This window comes from Gouania willdenowi, chromosome 13 (genome assembly GCF_900634775.1).
Source record: "Gouania willdenowi chromosome 13, fGouWil2.1, whole genome shotgun sequence".
NCBI lineage: Eukaryota > Metazoa > Chordata > Actinopteri > Blenniiformes > Gobiesocidae > Gouania > Gouania willdenowi.
In genome coordinates, this window is record NC_041056.1 from 1,925,808 (window position 1) to 1,951,079 (window position 25,272).

Consider the following 25,272-nt stretch of genomic DNA (forward strand, 5'->3'; position numbering starts at 1 on the left):
TGCAGTCGCTTTGAGTTGACCCTGAACGCACCTCTGGTTTGAAAGGCTTAGGTGAAATATTTCTTCTGTCAATTGAAAACAAACAATGAAACAAACAGCATTCATGAGTTAGGTAAATGGTAATGATGGGTACGTTACACAAGGAAAGTCAAAATAGGGAAAAGGAGTCAGTTTATCTCGTTACTTCTCCGTTAAATATTAAGTCTGTTTATCTCATTACTCGACTGTTAGATATTGAGTCTGTTTATCTCATTACTCGACTGTTAGATATTGAGTCTGTTTATCTCGTTACTCGACCGTTCGCTCTTTTTACTCCACCTTACTTGACTTAGGAAGGTAAGGTTGACCTTTAAGTTGCCCAAGTTTAGCCTCCAGATGTTGACGTGCATGCAGATGACACACGTGCGCGCTCTACTTTGAGTTACAGCTGGTATTAGTTTCAATGAAATTTGGGCAAAAAATTAAGGAACAACCACACTTTTCACATTACTCAGCTTCTCTTTTTCTAGCCTCTGGGTTGAGATGACACGCCTGTGAATTTATGAAATTTTTTCATCCTCCCCCTCTTCCTCTTCCTCTTCCTCTTCCTTATCTTCCTGCTGCTGCAGCTCAGATTGAGCTCTGTATCTTTAACCTTTAAACAGTGTCGTGTTTGGGTTTAGCAGCCGTGTTCTGAAGACAGGTGAGTGCTAAAAGAAAGCTTTCACTCACTTTACTTTCTGCAACAATTTCATCATTTAAGCAGACAATGGTCACTTTAGAACGGCTTCATCACTGCGTGGGTTTGAATTTCTCAGAGTACAGATACATTTGTTTGCAAAAAGTTAAAGTTTCATTTTGTTAAAAGGTGATAATCTCCAGTTTCTATTATTTGCAACATGTAGGTAATCATGATTATTCCATCAGAAATCATTCAAATTTGTTTTGTGGGATTTATCACAGGATTAAGTGAAAGAAACTGTGACGTTCATTAAAAAATTGTGAGTTTTTGGAAAAACTGAATCAAATTAGGGCAATGTCAAATCAAATGAAAGAAAGAGGTTATGTTAAAGTTTAGAAGTTGATTTAAAAACATCTAATTTATTAAAGGTGAGAGTTTATTAACCCTAACTTATGAGCATATTTGGTATGATTTTTTTTTTTTTTTTTTTTTTGGTATGATTTTTGACATTGAGTCTCTCTGTGCCAGTGACAGTGCGGTTTTCACAACCTCTTCTTTCTGTCATTTCCTGAGCAAACTTGTGCAGAAACCTCAAAGATTAACTTACTTCTTGCAAGAAAAAGAAAAAAAAAAACATCCAAAGTCGTGTCAACTTATAACATCAAACGCAGACATGGGGAAAAGAAAAGACTTTGCGCTCTCGGTTTTTACTGATGATGGCGTTTAATGAAGAAACATTGGTCACACTTCATTTGAAGTTTAATACACAAGGCTTACATTATGCTGTCATTATCTGTCATTAGCATGAATATGTCATGAAGGCTGTCATTAAGTGTCATTTGCTAAATTATGACATCTTTGGAGCTATGTTGGCATTTTATGAGTTAGGCGGAGAGATCTAGTGGAGTTAGGGTTAAGGTTAGGGGTTAGGGGTTAGGGTAACGAACGACGCTTAATGAAGGCCTTCGATAGACCTTATTCATGATAATGAATCAGAATCAGCTTTATTGGCCAGGTACAGTTTAGAACATTACAAGGAATTTGACTTGGTAGTAAAAGAACACACGGAGCAGCCATTTGCGGTGCCCTCAGACAGACAGCGTAATGACAGCCTTATCTATAAAACTTCAAGTAAAGTGTTACCGAAACATTTTCACTAGTAACTTCCCGTGATGTTCAACATTTTTTCTCACGCACCCGTTTTTCAGGTGTCTAGCTTTCAATCGAGGAGGATCAACTGGTTGAACTGAAAACGGTGATGGGATGCAATAAACACCGTCACTTGTTCCACAAGAAGCTGAAGTTGCTGATGCCCTTCAGTCTCTGTGTCACTGTTTTGTCGCTCATGCTGCTGCGCTGGAGCTTCAGGTGGGTTTCAACTAGCCTGGTGATAAGCCACACCCACTTCCTTACTTTGTGTAAAAAAGCGGGTATGGTAATGCCGCAGTTTCTGCTCACTTAATCACAGAAAGAACGTCATATCTTCTGAACCAAGCAGTGTCAAAACAAACTGGAGCCCTCCGGTCAACGTCTTAAAAGCTGAAGGGAAGATGCCTGAATTAAGAGAGATATTTACAATGCAGGCTTTTTAATATGAGAAGATACTGTAACAGGATTTTAAAAAGCTCAAGTGAAACAGGATCCAACAGGCACAAGAAAGAATTTATTGCTCTTACCACATGAAAATGAGTGCATGCCTCAGACCAGCCCACTTTAGATCATGACCAGTAATTTTTTTTTTTCTGTCGTTTTGTGTCATTTTCTTGTGGTTTTGTGAGTGTATTGTTATCCTTCAGATGTTTAATGTCGGCCTTGTGAGGTTTTTTGTGTTCTTTCTTCCTATGCATCACATTGGACTGACTAAAACAATTTTATCTCTCGGAACAAATTAAAAAAACATAATATGTAATTTAATGTGTTTTTCTTGTTTTGTGTGTTTTTTTTATTATCCTTTTTGTATTTTTCTTGCAGTTTTTGTGTGTTTTGACTTTCTTTTTGTGCATTTTTCTTTTCTTTTGCGTATTTTTCTTGTGGTTTTCTGTGTTTTTCTTGTCATTTTTTTCTGTAGTTTTGTGTATTTAATTGTGGTTTTGTGTGTGTATTGTTATATTTATGATGTTTAATGTTGGTCCTGTGAGGTTGTTTTGTGTTGTGTTGTGTTGCATTTAACCTCTGTTAACTCACTCACTGCCATTGACATAAAAATACGTCAATTGTGTTTTCCAACGGGGCTAGGAGACATTGTGACGGAGTTCTCTCATGAATATCAGCCTTGTACTATGATGTAGTGACTAAATGGTGCCATGTAGGTTGGATGAGAGATTAGCCAAGATTTTCACCATTGCTGGGGAGGGAAAAGCCAGGAACGAGGCAGAAAATGGCTCTATGAGGGAAGATTGTGAAGCTCACAGCAGCTCATACTCGACCGGAGCATGTGTGGAACTAAGTCGACTATTGAGAGTGAAAACAATCAACAAACCGGGGCAAGCGGTGAGACTTGGCATGTCCGGGATGAGGAGGAAGTTGCGTATGTGGGGACTGACTGGGGGAAAGACTTGGAGGAACGCCAAAATACAGTAAGCATACCATACAACTCTGACCCAGATAGCAAAATAATAATCATTTTGCCATCAAAAGTCTGGTCTCAGTGTTGTTTTTGCAGTTTATTAGAAGGAAACCAATGTTAAGGTGTCACTATAGCAAAAAAAAAATCAAGATCAATCAGAACCTTCCATTCATAGCCAAGATCATTGAGAAGGTGGTCTTCAACCAACTGAGTCAATTCTTAACATTCAACAAAATATTTGATGAGTTTCAGTCAGGTTTTGGTTCTCATCACAGCACAGAAACTGCTCTTGTCAAAGTGATCAATGACTTAAGGTTGAACACTGATTCAGGAAAAGTATCTGTTCTCATTCTATTGGCGACGACCCACAGCTCTCCTTCATGATCCTGAAGAAGGGCAGCGCCCAGGCCATAGCTGTTGGCGTCCGCGCTGACCACGGTTGGTGGGCCTGCGTCATAGTAACATAGTGCTGGTGCTGCGTCAACGCTGCTTTTGCATTGCTGAATACCTGCTCCTGAGCCTCACCCCAAAACCATGTCTATTTTCTCAGCAGGCTCGTGATTGGGTGTAATATAGTGGATAGGCCAGGAAGGAATTTTCCCACATAGTTTATCAGTCCTAGAACCTGGCAAAGCTGCTCCACATTTGTAGGGCTCTGTAGTTTGGTGATAGTGTCCACCTTGCTAACATCAGGTTTCACCCCGATCACCCCGATCATGTGCCCGAAGAACTGTTGTTCAGTCTGTCTGAAGTGACACTTTGCTCTGTTAAGTTTTAGACCTGAAGCTTTAATTGTGCGTAGCACCACTTCCAGGCGACGGTCGTGTTCCTCCTCATCCGACCTATAGACGAGGATGTCGTCCATCACAATGACGACCCCCTCCAGGCCTGTGATCTCATTGACCCTTACAACCAGTCCCATTCGCTTTGCCACAGACCTGCCCAGTAGATTACTCATATATTGTCCTTTAATGACAGTAATCTAGTGCCGGTATTTTTGCCCCTTATACACAGTAGTTGCCAGGAATTTTCCCACGCATGGAACTTTCCCTCCAGGGCTATATACTGTCGACTTGGAATTGATGAGTCTGGGTCTCTGTCGTAACCCACAGAATGTCTTTTCTGTCAGTACAGTTGTGTCTGCCCCACTGTCAATTTTAAAATCAAATGGCTGACCATTCACTGTTAGCGTAACGTCACAATCAATGTCTGAGTCTGGTTCTTCAATGACATTTACCTTTGACTCAGTTACAGCTTCAAGGAAAAGCCCTCAGATGAAAAGTGAATCATCCTCAGAATCTACTGCAGCCTCAGTTCTGACTTCTTTTAGCATTTTGGTTTTACATACAACTTCAAAATGTCCCATCTTGTTGCACTTCCTGTATCTTTTATTGCGGGCAGGACAGCTCTCCTTTTTAGCATGCATCCTATTGCATCGTTGGCAGTTTAGTTTAGCATCACTGTGTTTCTGTCCCTGTGTTAGTTGTGGTTCATCATAGCTCTGTCTCGTGTTGCCATACTGTTTGTGTCTCACCTCATTCACAACAGTTTCCACTCTTTCCGCGCTCTGCTGCTTGACCTGCTCGCTCTGACGTGACAGCTGGATCACCCTCTCCAGCGTTAAATCGGCCTCAAGCTGCAGTCTCTGTGACACGTCTTTATCCAGTATTCCAATCACAATACGGTCCCGAATCTGTTCATCCTTGCTGTTACCAAACTCACAGTGCTGCGCTAGCTCATACAGGCTCCGCACAAACGCCTCCACGGCTTCTCCAGCCTGTTGGATCTGCTTGTGAAAGCAGGCACGGTCATGGATGACATTCCGTTTGGGTATAAAATGTTCATCAAACTTTTCTACCACCACTTTAAAGTCAAATTCGGAGTGTGGAACAGCCTCCGTGGCAACAGGAAACACAAAAGACCCGTAGATAGGCTCCGCATCTCTCCCCATAGAATAAAGGTGTGAATTCACCTGGACCTCGCCGCTCTCTTTATACAGCTCCGACGCCACTCGAAAATGGGAAAACCTTTGCTTCCACACCGACCACTCAGACGGGCGGGCAAAATGGAACGGCTCTGGGGGACCAAACTTCTCGTGAAGTCGTTACTTCTGACACCATGTCATGAGACGAGCCAGACACGGGTTCCTTGTAACTCCGGTTTTTATAAAGTACCACCCCGAACACGCTGCTAACTGCTAACACACCGCCATGTTGCCATTACGTCACACACATACCTGCTATGGTAGCCTCATACGAACAAACATCTCACAACAGTAATGCAACAGCATGATATGTGAAAGTGATTTGAAGGCTAAATTTGGTTAGATTTCAGGTTTGAGGATAATTAAAGGCTATGTCTGGTCAAATATTATGTGTTTTGTGTGAATTTGTTATCCATCATGGTTATGCTGTTGCACTGGTGTTAAACACAAACCCTTACTATGTTAAAATGAATTATTCAAAACTTAAAATGTTTGTTTTAAAGAGCAAAATTGGTAATGTAGATAGAGTGTGAGGGCTGTTAGCACAGTGATGATTTTGTTAGAATGAGAAATTGTTCAGTAATGGTGAGTGTTAGTGTGGGTAATTTAAATCATAAACAATAAATGATTATATATATGTAATATTCATGCATGTAACAAGATGGGAGTAATTCAATCATACAGGTTGGTGCACTCGCACGCACGCCCACACACTGCACACACGCACGCACACACAGAGATTCCTCGCTTTTATAGAGATTTTTTCTAAATGTTGCCTTTTGCCTTTCAAATAAAGTTTTTTCTGATTCTGATATTGTGAGTTCTTCCATCTGCAGGTCTGACAGGAACTTCCAGTCGGGGATTCATTTTTATCAAACTCCGTCTGCAGCGTCAGCTGAGCAAAATGACATAGAGAGCACAGGTGAGAGTCCCTTTGGTTTCTGACGTGAAAAATCATTTATTTTTCATTCCTTATAATGATCAGTGATGGAGTCGTTTAAACATGTTTTCTGTATAAAAGCATCACCAATGTGTTGTAAAGTAACTCTTTTTTCCCTCATACGAAAACAAAGAAAAGCTTGATTTTGAAAGAATAAAAATAACGTGTAACATGAACCAAAGTGTCAAATTACTCCACACATTTCTACTAAATAAAAAAAACACTTGTAGAATGAGTTTTTTTTTTTTTTATCAGTGAAACATAAAATGTTATTAAACTGTCAGAGCTTTGGGATTCATCTTGGCTTCTTTTGATCTCTTCAAAATAAAACATAGGAATGAATGTCGACACTGAAAAAGTTTCCATTATGGTGGTGAACGGGACGAAGACGCTGCTGATCTCCGCCTTCATGGAGCACCGCTTAAAAAAGAAACAAGTCAGTGAACGCAGAAATACACCCGAGCATGTAGAAATAATTCAAGAATAATCTAAAATAGGCAGAATTTACACTTGACACTGCTTCCTCTGAGGATTCAGCTTATTTATTGATTTATTTCTATAATTGTATTATCTATTTATATATATTGTTTTTAATTGTTTTATTTCTCTGTCTTATGATCTTTAATTTTATTCATTATACGATATCAAAGTGCTCTATGAATGAATAAACAATTGAACAAATAAAACTAACACGACAAAAAGCAAACAAAAAACTTACCAAACAAAGCAAACATAAACAAAAAAATTAAGTTTTGAAAAAGCAAATTAATAAACTTACAAAAACAAACACATAAAGCAAAACAAACAAATGACAACAATTTAAAACAAAAAATGTTACTTTTAAAAAGCAAACCAATAAACTAACAAAACAAACACTTAAAGCAAACAAACAAATAAAGCATGCAAACACAAACAAACAAATTAAAACAATTTGAAACAAACAAAATTTACTTCTGAAAAACTAAACTAAAATAAATAAAACAAAAGTAGAAGCTCTCAGAGAGCGCAGAGCTCCATAGCATTCCATCATGTTGCTTCGCCACTTACAGTAAATGTTAGTTTGTGTTTATTGATGTGTGTGTGTGTGTGTGTGTGTGTGTGTGTGTGTGTGTGTGTGTGTGTGTGCAGATCCATGTGGTGGCCGTGGCGTTACACAGTGAACGTTCCTCCTACGTGTGCCTGCTCTGCTGTCAGAGCAAACTTCACGTCTCTGAAGCATCGCTCGAACTTCAATCAAATAATTTTGAATTTAAATACGGGACGGCCGACATCATGTGTCCCCTCCCCTCAGACTGTCAGAGTGCCACACGGGTAGCTGTGATGTCTGTGTCTGAGGGTATGTCCACGCAGACTTTCACTAAAGTTTTCATCTGGTTGGGGGTGGAGTCAATGGGTGGAGTTACCAGCGGAGGGGAGGGCATTTTCTTTTTCAATTTCATTTGTGACGTCACAAATGTGTAAAATTTGAAACTGAGCAATTTTATCTGTATTGTAAAGCTTACACAGACCATAAACAAATGACTGAATTTATTTCATATTTTGTGTGCAGGTGGACACTTAGGTTACCTCATATGTCATCCAAAAACTGCAAAAGTGGATTTTTCATAATATGTCCCCTTTAAGATATATCAACGTATTGTTTGATTAATAAATATATAGCATTGATATATCTTAACCTTTAACAATAAATAAATAACACTTAAAATAACAGATTTCAACTTCTGAAGCAGCACATATTGATCATCATGTGTATTTATGGTTTCTTTAAGATACAACGTTGTGTCGTGTTTTACGGCCTATGAAAGTTTTATTTAGTCCGATGATTCATTTTGAGTCCGTTTCATCTGACGGAAGTTTCGCTGAGTCATGAGTTCGTTTGGTGTAATAAATGACACCTGATACCTCACTGTTAAACCTGAGGATGTCCTTAAATGTACACTGTACTCTTGTTTGTAGACAGTTTTAATTTACAAAATAAGAGTAAACAATGTAACTATGACTGCTTTCATTACAGGGATCAAACAGGCTGGACATGAGCACTGTTCAGGTGAGACAAACTACACATAAGTCACACGCTAACACGGCCCCATAGGAGCTTTAAACAGACATAAAAATACATATTTCATATAATCCATCTGTGAGAGGCTGAAAAGATGTTTTGACTTTTATTGTGAAAACAGATTTTAGTTTCTCCAGAACAGAGACTTTTATCACAGTGGAGGCCCCAAAAAATGTGATCTTATATCAGATCTGAGGGTCACATGACCAACATTAATGTCAGCTTTTAAAATAATGACTAATCAAAGACATTAACACAGGACGCAACAAAATATTTGTGTGCTTTGTAGTCATTTTTGTATATTTGTGTTGTCATTGTCTAAAGTCTTTTCCGTAATTTGTTTGTGTATTTTTATTCATCTTGTGGTTATTTTTGTGTATTCCTGTGGTCATTTTATATTTTTACATGTATTTTTCTATCATTTATTACATTTCTATGGTATTTTTTGTCACTTCTCAGTTTTTTGTATATTTCTGTTGGTGTTTTATAGGTTTTTAGTTTTTTTTGTGTGGTCATTTTGTGTACATTTCTATGATTTTATGTTTATTTCATGTAATTTAGGGCGTAATATTTTATTTTAATATTTGATCGGAGGGTCACATGATCAACATTCATGTCAGCATTTAAAATAATGACCAATCAGAGGCATTAACATTTGATATGTATATTCTATCATTTTGTAAATTTATCTGGTATTTTTTGTTATCTACTCATTTTGTGTATTTATTTTGATGTTTTATAGGTTTCTAGTTCTTTTTAATGGTCCTTTTGTGTATATTTCTACATTTTTATGTTCATTTTTGTGTCACTTAGTGCGTTTACTTTGTGGATCACACATATAATATTAACCTTATTCTTTGCAGTGCTACTATTGATTCTTCTTTCCCTTTTTTTCTCTTTACATTAAAATTATATTTATTCACACCAAAGAAGTGAACAGCAGGTTACATCTGGGGTTTGGCCTTGATATGGGTCTTTTATTGTGAAAGGTCAGAATTAGAAAACAGTGATTGTCAAGCAGGAAGTGGCACCCATATATCCTAGAGTATCACACACTAATTTCTTTTATTGTGAAATTCCAAAGAACTCCTGGGGTTTGAGGAAACTTGTTCCAGTGATTTTCTAAAAATTCAACTATCCTGATAAAAGTAATAAAATGTGGTGCTTCAATTGATTTCTGATGATTAAATGAACTTTTTAAAATGTGATGAGAGTTTGTTGAAGACACATTAAAAGCTAAAAATGCCCCAACAATTGAATAAAATATGAATTACCGAACGTCTTTTCTTCAGATGAAGGGGAGCGAGGTTTCCTGGAGGTGAAAAACCAGCAGGAACTTTTGAGCTCGTTTCCAAACAACTTCGTCGTCTGCGTCTCCACCATGTTTGACTTCACCAACGTGCTGCAAGTAATTCACATTGACACAAAGAATTACTGTAAATATACAGTATATACACAGATACATGCACATATGGTTTTTTATCATTAACTGTGCAAATGTCCTAACACACATTTTTTAATCTGAAGTAATATTTTTGACATAACGCACATTCTTGTTGGAAGCAGTGATTAATTTGTATTTTAGTTGTAGTCATAGTCTTGACTTAAATGCTATTTTTGTTATTTCAGTTATAGTCTAGTATACACACATATACTGTATATATGTATATATATATATATACACATTGGGATGTCATTCGGACTAGAGAAGTGTGGTCGGATGGTGACTAAGAGAGGGAAGGTAGTCCACACAGAAGGGGTCTCACCCCCAGAAGGAACAATAGCAGACATTGAGGACAGTTACAAGTACCTCGGAATCCCACAAGCAAATGGCAACCTCGATGAGGTGACTCAGACAATGTCTCAGACAATGGGGAGCAGAAGATGAGGTGCTGGAGGTTCTGTCATGGGAGGACAAGCCCCTACATGGGATGTACCACCGAAACATAACTGAAGTGGCGGATATCAAGAAATCCTACCAATGGCTAGACTAGTGTTGTGGTAGTCGAGACCGGTCTTGCACTCGAGACCAAATTTTAAAGGTCTCGGTCTTGTCTCGGACTCAGGCTGCCCGGACTGTTAGAGACCAGCACTAATTCCTGTTATTTTTCAACTTTTTTATAATGCGATAATAACACGGAGAAGAACGAGATAAAACAATCTCTTATTCATTCTTTAATCCACCCTGTATAATGACCACAACCTTCCTTAATGTGACTGAGTGACGTGTGTGACACAATCGTGTGTGTGTGTGTGTGTCTGGCTACAGTCTCAGTTTGGACCACGGAGCGGTAAAAAAATCCCAGTAAAACTCCTGAAAACAATCACCAGTAATAAATATTATCTCTCTGGTAAAGACAGTAGCTCTAATAACTGGTAAAATGATAAACTGATGATATTACAGTCTGTGAATGCAGGACAGGGAACGCACTTACTCCGCCTCTGGGTCCTAGTGCCTGTCGACCGGTGCAGGCTGTTCCGTTTACCGTGTTTATTGAGGTCTGTGTGTGTTTAATAAATGTGTGTGTTTAATAAATGTGTGTGTGTTTAATAAGTCTGTGTGTGTCTGTGTGAAAGTCTGCATGTTTATGTCTCTGTCCATCCACTCTTTTCATTATATCCATGTCTTTTAAGGCTTTTATTACATAGTTTTGGCTGTAGTCCAGGCCGCCGCCATCTTGGTTTATGTCGTCACCAGCGCGTCATTGCCACAAGTTGCACGAGCGCAGAATGACACAAATAACTGTAAAGAGGTCTTATATTAGTCTATTATTTTTTTAAAGTGGTGTTTTTTTTTTGTGACTTTAGACTCCAGTTACATTTATGTATATAATATGTTCCCTACAATATAAACAGGTTCACAATATAATTATTTTTTTATAGTTTCTGTTTCCACTGTATCCAGAATAATAATAATTCTCAACAATAACTATTGATTGATTTGTCACATGACTGTTCCAGGGTTTGAGTTTGTTTTATTTAGTTTCACATCTACCTGTAGATCTATGTTTTTTACACTGATGACAACTTGTTTGTAGTGTTATTTCAGAAAGTTTCACTTTTACAGTTACAGTTGGAAACCTTTGTTAATTGAATATCCTAGTTATATTACAGTAACTAAATTAAACTATATTAACTAAGTGAATTAATAAAAATAACCTGTGTAAAGGCTTTTTCAAACTAAAAAATGATCTTGTGAAATCTGTGACCTGTTAAACCTGAACAACTCAAAGAATCAGAATCAAGAATCATTGTTTCTTGGCAGAAATGCTTTTAAACACTTGCTGTACATTCAGCAGACATAAAAATCTTGTTTTCAAATATGTAGAATAATTGTGAATTTATCAGTAGCAGTAGTAGATTTAATATTTTAGTAAATTTTTTGCAGGCACCTTTTTTGTCTGTCAAATGTATTTCAATCAATCTTTTATTTGTATAGCGCCAAATCATAACCAATGGTATCTCAAGGCACTTTACAGTAGAGCAGTCTTAAGGACGGACTCTTCATTTTATGGATACACACATATGCATATATACGTATATACACATACATATGTATCCCACACCCAACATGAATTCATCATGGCGGCAAGGAAAACCTTCTGTTAAGCAGCAGGAACCTTGTGTGGATCCCATTCCTATGATGAACAGCCATCCACGTTATGCTGTGTTGGGTGTGTGCAGAGGAAAGGGTGGAGACAGAGCCGCTGAGTCTCTGTAACTCCACACTGAGGATCCCACGGACCTGCAAGACAAAAGCCAGAAGGAGAACAGGAGCAAACACACAAGGGAAGAAGCAGACATAGAGGGAGTGTTTGAAAGAGGAATGGGACCCTCTCCGGTCCCTCTCTAACCTAAATGACCTCTCTCTTAACGCCCTCTTCAACCTCTCTCCAACCGAGCATGCCAGACCCCCCCCCCGGCAGTCTATGCCTATTGCATCTTAATTATGAGCTATGAGCTGGTTCCTAACTAAAAGCTTTACCAAAGAGGAATGTTTTGAGCCTAACCTTAAAGGTAGAGAGGGTGTCTGCCCCCCGAACCGTGGTTGGTAGATGGTTCCAGAGAAGTGGGGCCTGATAACTGAAAGCTCTTCCTCCTATACTACTTTTAGAGATGAATGGAACAACGAGTAGTCCAGCATTTTGAGAGCGTAGTGTTCTGGGGGGATTGTATGGCACTACAAGCTCCTTGAGATAGACTGGTGCCTGTCCATTTAGGGCTTTATAAGTGAGAAGAAGAATCTTGAATTCTATTCTATATTTTATGGGAAGCCAATGCAGAGAGGCTAATACAGGAGTAATGTGATCTCTTCTCCTAGTTTTAGTCAGTACACGTGCTGCAGCATTTTGAACCAGCTGAAGTGTCTTAAGCGACTTGCTCGGGCAGCCTGCTAAAAGAGAATTACAATAATCCAGTCTAGAGGTAACAAAAGCATGGACTAGCTTTTCGGCGTCGCCCTGAGACAGGATAGATCTGATTTTAGCAATGTTACGGAGATGAAAGAAGGCAGTTCTTGAAGTTTGTTTTATGTGAGAGTTGAAGGATAAGTCCTGATCAAATAGAACCCCAAGGTTTCTAACAGTTGTGCTTTGTGCCAGAGTAATGCCATCTAGGGCAGTTAGGCTAGCATAGGTTTCTCTAAGGTGTCGTGGGCCCAGTACAATGACCTCAGTCTTGTCTGAGTTGAGAAGAAGAAAATTTTGGTCCATCCAGGCCCTAATGTCCTTTAGACAGGCCTCAAGTTTAGATAGCTGATTTGTCTCACCTGGCTTCATTGATACATACAGTTGGGTATCATCAGCATAGCAGTGGAAGTTAACAGAGTATTTTCTCATAACATTACCAAGGGGGATCATATAGATACAGAAGAGGATTGGACCTAGCACAGAGCCCTGAGGAACCCCGTAGCTTACTTTAGTGTACACAGAAGACCTATTATTCACGTGTACAAACTGGTACCTATCAGATAGGTAGGACTTAAACCAGTTTAGGGCAGTCCCTGTGATTCCAAGTAATTTCTCTAATCTCTCTAGTAGAATATAGTGATCTATAGTGTCAAAAGCTGCACTAAGATCTAATAAAACCAGCACTGAGAGTCGTCCTTCATCTGAAGCCCAGAGTAGATCATTAGTTACTTTAACTAAAGCAGTCTCTGTGCTGTGTTGAGCTCTAAAGCCTGACTGGAAGTCCTCGAACAGGCTGTGGTTTTGAAGAAATTCACAGAGCTGAGCCGCCACAACTTTCTCAAGAATCTTTGAAATAAAAGGAAGATTAGATATAGGCCTGTAGTTTGCTAAAGTGCTGGAATCAAGAGTAGGTTTTTTGAGAAGGGGTTTGATTACAGCTACTTTAAAGGACTGTGGCACGTAGCCTATTGATAGGGATATATTTATTGTCTCCAACAAAGATGGGCAGACCAGGGGAACAACTTCTTTAAACAGCTTAGTTGGGATCGGATCTGAAAGGCAGGTCGATGGTTTGGAGGATGAAATAATAGAGTTAAGTTCCTGAAGTCCTATATGTGTGAAACAGTTTAGGTTAGGCCTATTTACATTTAATGGTACAGCAGGCCCAGGTGAAGGTAGGGAGTGGCTAATTTTATCTCTAATCTTGTGAATTTTATCGTTAAAAAATGTCATAAAGTCCTCACAGCTGAGGGCTAGAGGAATCATGGGCTCAATAGAGCTCTGACTTTGTGTTAGCCTGGCTACAGTGCTGAAAAGGTACCTCGGATTATTTTTATTTTCTTCAATTAGTGAGGAGTAGTATGTAGATCGACTATGTCGTAAGGCTGTCATGTATTTACTATGGCTTTCTTGCCAGAATATTCGTGACTCCTCTGTTTTATTGGAGCGCCACATTCTCTCTAATTTACGGGTTGTTTGTTTGAGTGTGTGAGTTTCAGAGCTAAACCACGGAGCTTTCCTCTGACGTTTAATAGTTTTTTCCCTCAATGGGGCAATTGAGTCCAAGGTGGATTTTAGTAGACTAGCAGAGCTATCGACAAGCAGATCCAGTTGAGAGGGGTTATAATTAATATCATAGTTATTTATTGGATGGTGCACTGAGTTTAAGGCAGCAGGAATGGCCTCTTTAAATTTAGCCACAGCACTATTGGACAGATTTCTACTCCTAACTATTTTATTGCACAGTGCGAGATCCTCTAGGATAATGTTAAAAGATATTAAAAAGTGATCTGATAGCAGAGGATTTTCAGGGTAGACTTTTAGTTCATTAATATCAAGGCCATATGTTAGAACAAGATCAAGAGTATGATTTAAACGATGAGTAGCTTCATTAATAGTTTGAAAAAAGCCAACTGAGTCTATTAGGGACATAAAGGCTGAGCTCAGGCTATCACTATCTTTGTCCACATGGATATTAAAATCTCCTACTATCAGTATTTTATCAGAACTGAGGACTAAGTTTGATATAAACTCAGAGAATTCTGATAGAAATTCAGAATAAGGGCCTGGAGGACGGTAAATTATCACAAATAAGACTGGCTGGCAGGTTTTTGATTTGGTATGAGATAAATTTAGAACCAGGCTTTCAAAGGAAGTGTAACTGGCCTTTGGTTTAGGATAGATTAGGAGAGAGGAATGATAAATAGCTGCTACACCACCTCCACGGCCTATGTCTCGTGGCATATGAGTATTTAAATGACTGGGAGGAGTGGCTTCATTTAAACTAACATATTCATCTTGATACAGCCATGTTTCAGTTAAACAGAATAAATCAAAGTTATTTTCTGAGATAAGGTCATTTACTAGTAGAGATTTGGATCTCAGTGATCTAATATTTAATAGAGCACATCTAATGGTTTTATGTTTTGGTGTTTCTAGATTTGAGATTTTAATTTTTTTCAGATTTTTATAATTGATAGCTCTTTTATTTGATTTTATGCTAAAATCATTGTGAAATATGGGTCGGGGGACAGACACCGTCTCTATAAAATAATATTCATCACCATCACAACAGTTGTCATGGCGATGAACACAGCTATCATGATAGCAATGGGAGGGAAACTGTCCTAAGGCAAGCGCAGAGGGGCGTGGAGGACTCCCCCTCTGTAACATGGTCTCATTCATGAGATGTCATAAATGTGCCATGTTTTCTGATAGTAGAGATGCTCCCTCCAAAGTAGGATGGATTCCATCTCTTCCTATCAGGTTCGGTTTTCCCCAGAAGGATCTCCAATTATCAATGAAGCCCACCTCGTTTTCTGGACACCACCTCGATAGCCAGCGGTTAAATGATGACATGCGGCTATACATGTCATCACTGGTCAGATTTGGTAAGGGACCAGAGAAAATTACGGAGTCCGACATTGTTTTAGCATAAGCACAAACTGATTCAATGTTCACTTTGGTTGCTTCCAACTGGCGACGTCGGGAGTCATTAGTGCCGACATGGAGGACTATCCTATCAAACTTACGATTACTCTTTGCCAGCAACTTTAGATTTGATTCTATGTCGCCCGCTCTGGCCCCTGGGATGCACCTCACGATGCCCGCTGACTTCGCTAGCTTCACGTTTCTCACTATGGAGTCGCCAATTATCAGAGTTTGTTCCCCGGTGAGTGTGTTGTCCTCACAGAGGGGGGAGAACCTGTTTGAGACGTGAACATGGTGGTGTCCCGAGCGGCTTTTTGACCTTCGACTATGCTTACCACGGACAGTAACCCACTCATTGCTGGCCGGGGGGGAGGCTAAGCTAGAGCTAGCACGGTCCGCACCGGCTAGGTCCTGCTTGCTAGCTTCGGTTTTGGTATCAGGGGTGCGGAACCGCTTCTCCAGATTGTTGATCCTCGCCTCCATATCTAACAGTACGCTACACTTTATGCAACTACCATTGTCCCTAAAGGAGGACGAGGAGTAACTAAACATCTGACACACCGGGCAGGAGAGCGGAGGGGAGGAGAGAGAAGCCATAGGTGCTAAATTTAAGCTAAGCTAAGCTAAGGACAAAAGGAAGTTTAAAGGAGATTGTACTGCCTATAAGAGGCGAGATTGCTTTTTACTTAACCTTCGTACGTTTAACTGTACGGTAAAAAATTAAAACAAGTGTTTTCAAGGCTAAAATATCAATGACAACAAGTTTGATTAGAGTTAGCAGAACACAGTAGTAGAGCGCTGCAAGCAGCTGTAGAGCGTAAACAGGAAATGATCGATACGTCACCACGTCAGCACGTCCTCCAGCACAGTCCCTATTTAAAATAAACTAAAATTAAAGAGAGATGTTATTTAACTGTTGAACCTTGTCATAATTTTATTTATTTATAGATCTTTTTAAATTGAAAAAAATGATGTTTATGGTCTTGGTCTTGACTCGGTCTCAGCTCCCGAAAGTCTTGGTCTTGTCTTGGTGCATTCTGGTCTCGGGAAGTCTTGGTCTCGGATAGTGTGATCTTCAACACAACACTAGGCTAGACAGAGCTGGACTGAAGGACAGCACAGAGACACTCATCATGGCTGCACAGGAGCAGGCCTTGAGCACCAGAGCAATAGAGGCTCAGATCTACCACCCCAGGTGTAGACTGTGCAAAGAGGTCCCTGAGACAATCCAGCACATAACTGCTGGGTGCAAGATGCTGACAGGAAAAGCAGGGGCTCAGAGAGGAGCTGGAGAAGGCCTGGAGGGTGTCACTGATCCCCCAAACTGGAGGAGTGGCTCCAGCAGATCTCAGGAAATACATCAGACATCTCGGTCCAGAAAAGTGCAGTGCTAGGAACAGCAAAGATACTGCGCAGAACCCTCAAGCTCCCACGTCTCTGGTAGAGGACCTGAGCCTGAAGGAAAAAGACCACCCTCTGTGGGTGAGGAAGAGTTTTTTTTAATAGTCTTTTTTGGCTCTCGTCCTCCTGTTTCTCACTTTTGAATCCAAGTACCCACTTTATCCGACTACAACATTTTACTCAGAATTCTGTGGAAAAAACAACTATAGATCATAATGATGGAATGAATAAGTGATAACACACATTTAAAATAATATCATTTAGTTAATAAGTGAATGAAAAAGTATTTAGTGCCTCCTGAATAGATTTATTTCTCTAGTTTGTATCATTTCCTGTCATTTCCCTCCTGATGTAGAACCAACGCTGACCTTCGTATTTTTAGTTCATGTTCTAATCAAGATGATTTCTATCATCATTTTGGGTGTAATTTTGGGTATTTTGTTGTTGTTTGTCTGTTGTTTGTCTGTTGTTTTTATTATTCAGTATATTTTTCTCTCTTGTGTGTTTTATTTAGTATGATTGTCATTTTCAACTAAAAATAAACATTATAAAACCCCATTTTTTAATGCTTTCATTTGTTAATTTTCCATTTTTGCTCTTCAAGTACCCCCTGTAGTGCCATTGTGTACCACTAGGGGTACATGTACCCCCATTTGAGAAAAACTCAACTAATTGACATTGAGGTTTTAGTCAACTAAAATATAAAGCATAAGATTTTTAAATATTTAATCTACAGTACATTGATCAGCCTGATATTGGATGATAATAATGTTTATAAACACAGATGATCAATAAAACCACATGATCACATGAGATCTGATTGGATGTCGTCATATGTGCCGTAATTATAGCTTCATTTTTATTAGTCGACAAAAACATGAATATATTTGATATAGTATTTTTCTTTTAATTTAGTCATAGTCATCAGTTATTGTTACTTAAAAAACCAAGTCAACAAAAACAATGACAAACATTTTCAGTCGACAAAATCAACCGTGGTTGCGACACATTTTTGTGTCAAATAAAAAAAATGGTGTTAACGTTAATCACATGATTGTTTTAGTGGTAATGTAGTGTGTGTATCAGGGTTGGGGTCAATTACATTTTTCAGTTACAATTACATTTTCAAATTACCCATGTTCAATTACAATTCAATTACAATAACAGTGAGCATTTTTTTTTCCAATTACAATTACAATAATGTTTAATCCTCAGAAAGTCAATTACAATTACGTTCTCAATTACTAAAGTTCAATTACAATTAATCGCAATTACTGAGCCTGAAATAAATAACCTAATAAAAGTTAACCATCCTCTTGTGTTAGCTTTCTGTTAGCATCTCTAATGCTAACGGGCTATTTCCTATTTATTGATTACCTTGTTAGTCTTCCTAATCAATGAAAATATAGGTTTTAATATTTTTGGTGTGGGCATCCGAGCCTTTATTGTGTATATTTTTCAAATTGTAAAATGTGGGAAAGCTTGATATGGAACATATTTTAATTATTAATTAAAGATATCAATTGTAATTGTACCTACATATGTGTAGAACGGTACATATAAAACTGTAACAGTTCCACAGTTTTGTGTTAATTTAATTGCGATGATTACATCAGCAAGAGATTTTTTAAATTACAATTACACTTATAATTACGCCATAATTGTAATTAATTATCAATTGATCAATGTGTATAGTGGTATAAACGGTGTATGTGTATGTGTATGTGTTGCAGTTTGTGCAGACTATGGAGATGTTGCAGTTGTTGGGAGTGAACAGGGTGGTAATCTATAAAAGCAGCTGCAGTGCTGACATGCAGCTGGTGCTGGACTACTACACACACAAAGGTAAAGGATGATCATTGTTTACACGTGTGTAAGTTTTTACAGTGTCGGTGTAAGGTTTTCTCCAGGAGGCGGACCAGTACTGGTCCGTGGACCATTTGGGACACACTTCTCAAAATACACATTTTTCTCTTGATGGAATTGAAGCTTAATGCACATTTTTGTTTAAATGTAGATTGTGTTTATCATATCACACTATTCTGTTATAAAGACTATTTTTCTTGTTTTTTTTACGTAAATGCACATTTATGTCATCAAACACATTTCTCAAATTGCATATTTTTCACATAATGGCATTTTTGCTTAAAGAAGAATTTTTCCTTGAACGCATCATTGCACTAATTTGGTTTTAATGGATGTTTTTGTTGCTACACACAATCTTCTCCTAACAATTTGTTTTTCAGAAATCACATTTTCGTAATAATAATGCAACTTTTTTTTTACGTAAACACATTTTTTAGGTAACGGCATTTTTGCTTAAGCAAGCTGTCGCTACACGTGATCTTCTCATAACACAATTTTTGTCATAATAGTATTTTTTCATCAACACATATTTTCAATGTACATTTTGGACGCACATGCACATTATCGTTTTAACATACGTTTTTATCGTACTGCACATTTATCTTGTAGCACCACTCACTGACTCCTCGATGCTGTTTCAGGATTGGTGGAGGTGATTCCTTGGACTCTGTCTAAATTCCTGAACGTGTCACGGGGTTGGTTGCCATTACACGGCCCCGGGGACATTCACTACTTTGGTCAGATCCCGGCACTCAATGACTGCCTCTACAGATACATGTACAAGTCCAAGTGGATCGCTATGCACGACTTGGACGAGCTCATCCTGCCACAGTCGGTCGACAGGTAGCCCCGCCTCTTTTACTGGTTTTCTTTATCCTGATTTAAAGAAATTACAAAGGTTTACAAATATTAAAAATGTATTAAAAGCAGGGGGCACTGAAATCTGTAGTAAATCCTCTAAATGTGCAACTGTTCTAAGTAGCTGTGATTCCTAACCTGTCCACTGGAGGTCGCACTGACAGAACTGCTCTTGGCTTTCTCCATGGGTGAATCTGAATATTCTCTCCAAACTCCTATCTCCTTTCCTATCCACTTTACCCTAACCCTGGAAGTGTTTAAGTGGTGGCGGCCACAACATTTAAAAGGACACGCTCAGCAGAGGGTTCACGGAAACTCACCATGACATAAAACAGACACTCTGTAGTTCAAGAAAAAAGGATCAGAGACATTTTTATCCACATTATGTTTTATTCAACATAATTCATTCACCTAGGAATGCTTTGTGTGGTTGTACATGTGAGCAGTGACATGCCATGAGCACTAAAGGGTTGGGTAGGCAGGGCGTAGCAAATCAAGACACCAATGTCAACACCAATGACAATTTCATATGTTTTGGCTGGAAAGTGTTAATCTACAAAATAAAGATTGTAAAACACCATTAAAGAAACTTAAACAATTATTTAATACAGCCTCCATACTCTCCCTTCAAGACATATCCCATGACACGGCAGCACATTCGTTGTTTGTGTTGGAAACACAGAAACATGGAGAAAATGACAACTCAGAACAGCCTCAGTGAGGAGCATCCACAAAGCCAATCCTTACTTTTGTTCCATTCACTGTGAAAAGTACGAAACATGTTCTGACCTTCCCTTTGCTGAAGGTCTGGTAGCTCAGGTGTTGGTCTCCATCTTTTAAAAGCTGTCATTTTTCCTCAAAAGGAAGTTTCTTTATCGTCTCTCGTGATGTCATTCTGCCTGTAATGTTATTCCTCTTTGAGCTAGAGAACGTACAGCGGCCATGCTGTTACGTCCAAAGGAAGCGTAGCGATCTGCCTTTTAAAGCAGAACTAAGTAACTTTTTCACCTTAATAAATTCTTAATAATAATAACAATAATTAATAATTAAAACAAATAATCAAATATCAATTCACCCTTGGGTAGGCACTGCCTACCCTGACTGCACGTCACTGTCAGTGAGTGTGACGTTCCTTTAGTTTCACTTTTGTTCCTCATAGCCTGGTAGTTTCTTTTCCTTTTATTTACATTCATACCTGATATTTGAGATTATATCAGCGGTTAGAGGCACAGCTGAAAGTCTTAGAAATGAGCTTTTAGTCCATTTTAGGAAATTTGTAGTTTTTTCACCACGCCAGACGTCACGAACATTATTATTATTACGTCTTCTAGTGGAAGTGCGTCTGATTGTCAAAACAACGTGATGGCCTTTCCCTAACTCCTCCTAGTTTCCTCACAACTTTCCTTAACCCAGTGGATGACGTCACGGGGTTAAGGAAAAGTGGATAGAAGGAAATATTCAGAATCAAAACTACAAAACTCCTCAGTTATCCAGAAGTCTTGACTCGTTCGTGAGGGTCGCTGACACTTGACTGGGTCAAACACACAGTGAAACTCTGGACATTAACTCTTATATCCATGTGTCTTCAGCTGGTTGGAGTTGTTGCCGCTGCTGGAGAGGAATTACGGCGCAAACCATTGCTTCATGTTTGAGAACAACGTGTTCCCCATCAACGTAGCTCTGCCTCCTCCGGTTAACGGCACTCACTGGACCAACGTTACTGGCGTGAACATCCTGCGTCACCTACGCCATGAACCGATCATCGCTGAGACTCATTACTCCAACTTCAAGATCATCATTAACCCTAGAGCCGTGACCACGCCCACTGTGCACGGCGTACTGAACCCAGCAGGACTCTGCACCTGGATTGACAGGAAAATCGCTCGCTTGTACCACACCAGGTAGACAAAGATCGAATTTCCACCAAAATGTTGAAAAACCTTTTAGTTCAGGCTAGTTTTCTCGTTGTTCATCGACCAGTCGATCTTTTCGCTGGCAGAAGTCTTCAAAATATATTTGTGGGAATAAATTCACCTGCTTTAAATATGATGGAGGGTTGACGCTTCATCCAATCAGGTATCATCTCTGTTAACCCAGCCCCTCAAATCCCCCAGTCTTTTCAGGCTGCTATCACACAAGTTTAGTGATGTACTGGGTCTGAATGGGTGGAGGACAGGTGATAATTTGATCTCCTTGGTTTGTCTGTGTTTGCGTTGAAAGAACAACTTCTGATCTGCTCCAAACAGCCTCTGTTGCAGTTCCATAAGAAGGAAAAGGGTTTCAAATAATCAAAAATTGGCTCAAATTGTTCAAAAAATATTCTTAGTTTCTTGAAGGCATCTGGCGACCCCCTCCCAAAGTCTTGCAACCCCAAGGTTGAGAACCCCTGATCCAAACATTTCATTTTTAGTTCTTGCTCATCCTTACATTAACGTCGTAGACTCATGCAGTAATAGAAAAAAAGAAGGTCGTCATCAGGGGAGACAGAGAGATATAACTAGTGTAACGTGTGGTGATGTTGTATCTTGCCGTGGACGTGTGCTGCTGGATAGTAAAATGAGCAAGACTTCTTGATTTCCACACAGTCTTGTTTATTCTATATTAGAAATATGGGAGCTTCACCACTCATAACAATCACATTGCACATCGGTCTGAGTACACGCGGCCGATGTCCACGACATTAAAGTAAAAAGAGAGGAAGTAAATGAAGAAGAGTGACCAAATAACCATACCAAAATAAAAGAGGCGCCACCTTGCAGCGTTATACATTCAAAAGTGACTGTTACACTAGGTATTATAAAGATATAAATATAAGTTGATGTTAATATGTAAAGGGAGAATTAAATGGGACCAAGAACACTTCATTGTGGGATGCCATGGGTGAAGTCATGATGCTGCGATGCACATAGAAGTTTTTGTGAAAAAGAATAGAGCGAAACCACGTTAGCACAAGGTCACAGAGAGTCCAGCCCATTTCTCAAGTCGATTGATTAAACTCTCAATGTCAATTGTGTCTAAAGCTGCGATAACGTCTAAGAGAAAAAGAACTACCACATCATTTACGACTTTCAGCAGAGCTGTCTCTGTACTGTGGTTTTGCTCTCAAACTGGATTGAAGTGATCTAAAATGCTGTTCTGGGATAAAAGAGGCTATAATTTACAAAAAACATTTGTCTCTAAAATTCTACTTAAAATAGAAGATTAAACTTTGGTCCTTAACTGAATGAAGTCCAAGTTGTTTTATAAGATTTTTAAGGTTGTTTTCATTCTAGAGGTTTTTTTGGCCTTTGTAACACTAAACAACCTAATCAAAGGTGGTCACCTACAGGGGAGTCAAGACTGAGCTTCCTGGAACATTTTAGTTCAGGGTCCAATACTGAATCTGCTTTACACGGCGTGTCACATCCTTATTAGTGGCCTTTTGCTTTTTCCCTCACACAGAGCTCCCAAACAGCCAAAGCTGACGCCAGATAAGCTGATCTACGATGGCCGACTGCTAAGCTACAGCGCCCGCTTCGTCCCGGCTGTCAGCACGGCTTTGAGGGAAAGTGGACTTCTACCCAAAGACGACGCACGCTAAAAAAAAAAAAACCCAGACGAATCTAATGACCACACCTTCACACACACATGGAACAGAATCGCAGCAGGAAGTGGAAACCTGAGCCCCCTGCTGGTGCACATGGGGCTCAAAAGGAAATCAATATTAATTATGCAACATATTGGATCTCCTAGTCTATAACCGGTTTATACCAAAATTTTTCCCATCACACTTTTTCTATTTCTAATTGCAGAGATCGTGTAATTTCTTTAGTGAAATTATAAAACACAATTATTTAGCAGACTCTATCACATTGTCCTGCTGACGAAGGTAGACGAAGCTGAAAATAATGTAACATTCAAAATTCGAAATAAGAAAAATATTTCAAACTTACATCATTATGTAAAACAATTGTTTTTAAACCAAACCAGTGAGCTATTCAGCCTGTCCTACTTAAATCAGTTAATACCCACTTACGTTGCAAAAATGGCATTTCCACAAAATCCAAACATTCTATGTCATATATCTATATGAAGAAAAAATCTAAGTGTTTGGCAATGTGTAAATTCAGTGAATACCACGGGTGGTGAGGCTGTCTATGTAAGGGTTGTATGGTCTGGAGGAGTAGAAGATAGAATTGGTGACTTTTCTGCTTGAAAGGTATTTACTGCTGCTTGATTTACATTATGTTTGATTTGTAATTGTTACACTAGAACTCTGCGGTGCATGTGTTGTTTGTGTGTGCGCAGCATCCTCCGTGTGGCTGCTGTAAGTGACACTGTGTTGTTGTTGCTGCTGCTGCTGAGGTGTGTGCACAGAGAGAGAGAAGCGCTGCAGTAATATGCTTTTAACAGAGCATGTTATATTACTGTGATGTTGATGTCTGGCTAACGTTAGCTTGTTAGCTCCTCTGAGGGAGGGACTTTGGAAAGTTTGGAGGCAGGGCAAGAGAGCAGAGGGGAGGGAGGGGGAGAGAGGGATCTGAAAGTTGGGGAGTGCACCTTTAAATAAATTGTAGTCAACAGTTTTTATAGAATTTCCATTACATTTACAAAGTAAATTATCTGAACTCAATTACAATTCAATTAGGATTACAACAGCAACAGATATTTTTAATTACAGTTACAATTACATAATAACTGTAATTAATTATCAAATACACATTTTCAATTATAATTGACCCCAACCCTGGTCTAGATATATGACGTCTATGGTTTGATCAAAGAAAGGAAGCCGTCTGAGACTTGGACTGTGGCTGAGTTTTAGTATTTCAAGATCACCTCCCCATATAAATGAATGACTGAACCAAAAACCTTGAATGGCTTTAAAAGCACAGAAGATGATCTCTGAGATACTGCACAGCTGTTACCCCTGTGAGCACTGGCACAGTTTGATGTGGGAATGGTTTGAATGGGTTCATTGGCCAAGTTTTCTCACTGCTGATTAATCCCTGTTCTCCTTATGAAGAACATTAACATTTTAAATATTTATTTCATTGTTATTTTATTTATTATTTTCTTTGATGTAGCTGTCACAGAAAGATGGGTTCTGTATACACCACATGTGTCAAACTCAAGGACTGGGGGCCAAATCTGGCCCTTTAGAGCAGTGGTCCCCAACCCCCGGGCCGCGGACCGGTACCGGTCCGTGGATCAATTGGTACCGGGCCGCACAAGAAATAATTAATAATTTCCGTTTTATTTATTATCAGAGTATGAACGATCTTTTATTTTGAAAAAACTTTTATTTTGAAAAATGACCGGATTCGCTCGTTTGCATCCCGGTCACTTGTGCGCCAAATTTTAACCCACAAGCTAGCAAAATGAGTAAGAAACAGACGTCTTTGGATATTTTTTTTGCAAAAGGGAAAAAGCCTAGTGAAGAGACAGAAGAAGAGCCTACGAGTTCAAAGAAAAAGAAAACTTTTACCAGAAAATACCAGGAGACCTACTTAAAATATGGGTTTATCGCGGCAGGTGATTCCCATATTCCAAGCCCGCTCTGCATAATATGCGGCGACCGGCTTGCTAATGAGGCAATGAAGCCTTCAAAACTGCTT

The 25,272-nt window shown here is 39.1% G+C and overlaps 1 protein-coding gene across 3 annotated transcripts; it reads left to right on the forward strand.

Moving 5' to 3' along the window:
* Positions 1-590: 590 nt before the first annotated feature.
* On the forward strand, positions 591-23,887 carry LOC114474848 (uncharacterized). 3 transcript variants are annotated; one of them, XM_028465409.1, is made up of 11 exons: positions 591-682; positions 1,870-2,029; positions 6,048-6,133; positions 6,487-6,587; positions 7,280-7,487; positions 8,166-8,198; positions 9,503-9,618; positions 18,685-18,796; positions 19,459-19,660; positions 21,265-21,576; positions 23,117-23,887. In XM_028465409.1, the coding sequence occupies exons 2-11, from the start codon at positions 1,920-1,922 to the stop codon at positions 23,253-23,255; spliced, it is 1,419 nt and encodes a 472-aa protein (XP_028321210.1). In that variant the 5' UTR covers positions 591-682; positions 1,870-1,919; the 3' UTR covers positions 23,256-23,887. The 3 variants fall into 3 exon arrangements, with proteins under 3 accessions (XP_028321210.1, XP_028321212.1, XP_028321211.1); XM_028465410.1 differs by having other exon boundaries at positions 628-682; positions 1,870-1,916; XM_028465411.1 differs by lacking the exon at positions 1,870-2,029 and having other exon boundaries at positions 607-682.
* The last annotated feature ends 1,385 nt before the right edge of the window (positions 23,888-25,272 follow it).

Bases quoted from the DNA above. Each gene is read 5' to 3' on its own strand.
- LOC114474848 (XM_028465409.1), top strand. From the start codon at position 1,920: ATGGGATGCAATAAACACCGTCACTTGTTCCACAAGAAGCTGAAGTTG. The intron at 6,588-7,279 runs GTCAGTGAACGC...GTGTGTGTGCAG, and splicing joins ACCGCTTAAAAAAGAAACAA to ATCCATGTGGTGGCCGTGGC. The intron at 19,661-21,264 runs GTAGCCCCGCCT...ATGTGTCTTCAG, and splicing joins CTGCCACAGTCGGTCGACAG to CTGGTTGGAGTTGTTGCCGC.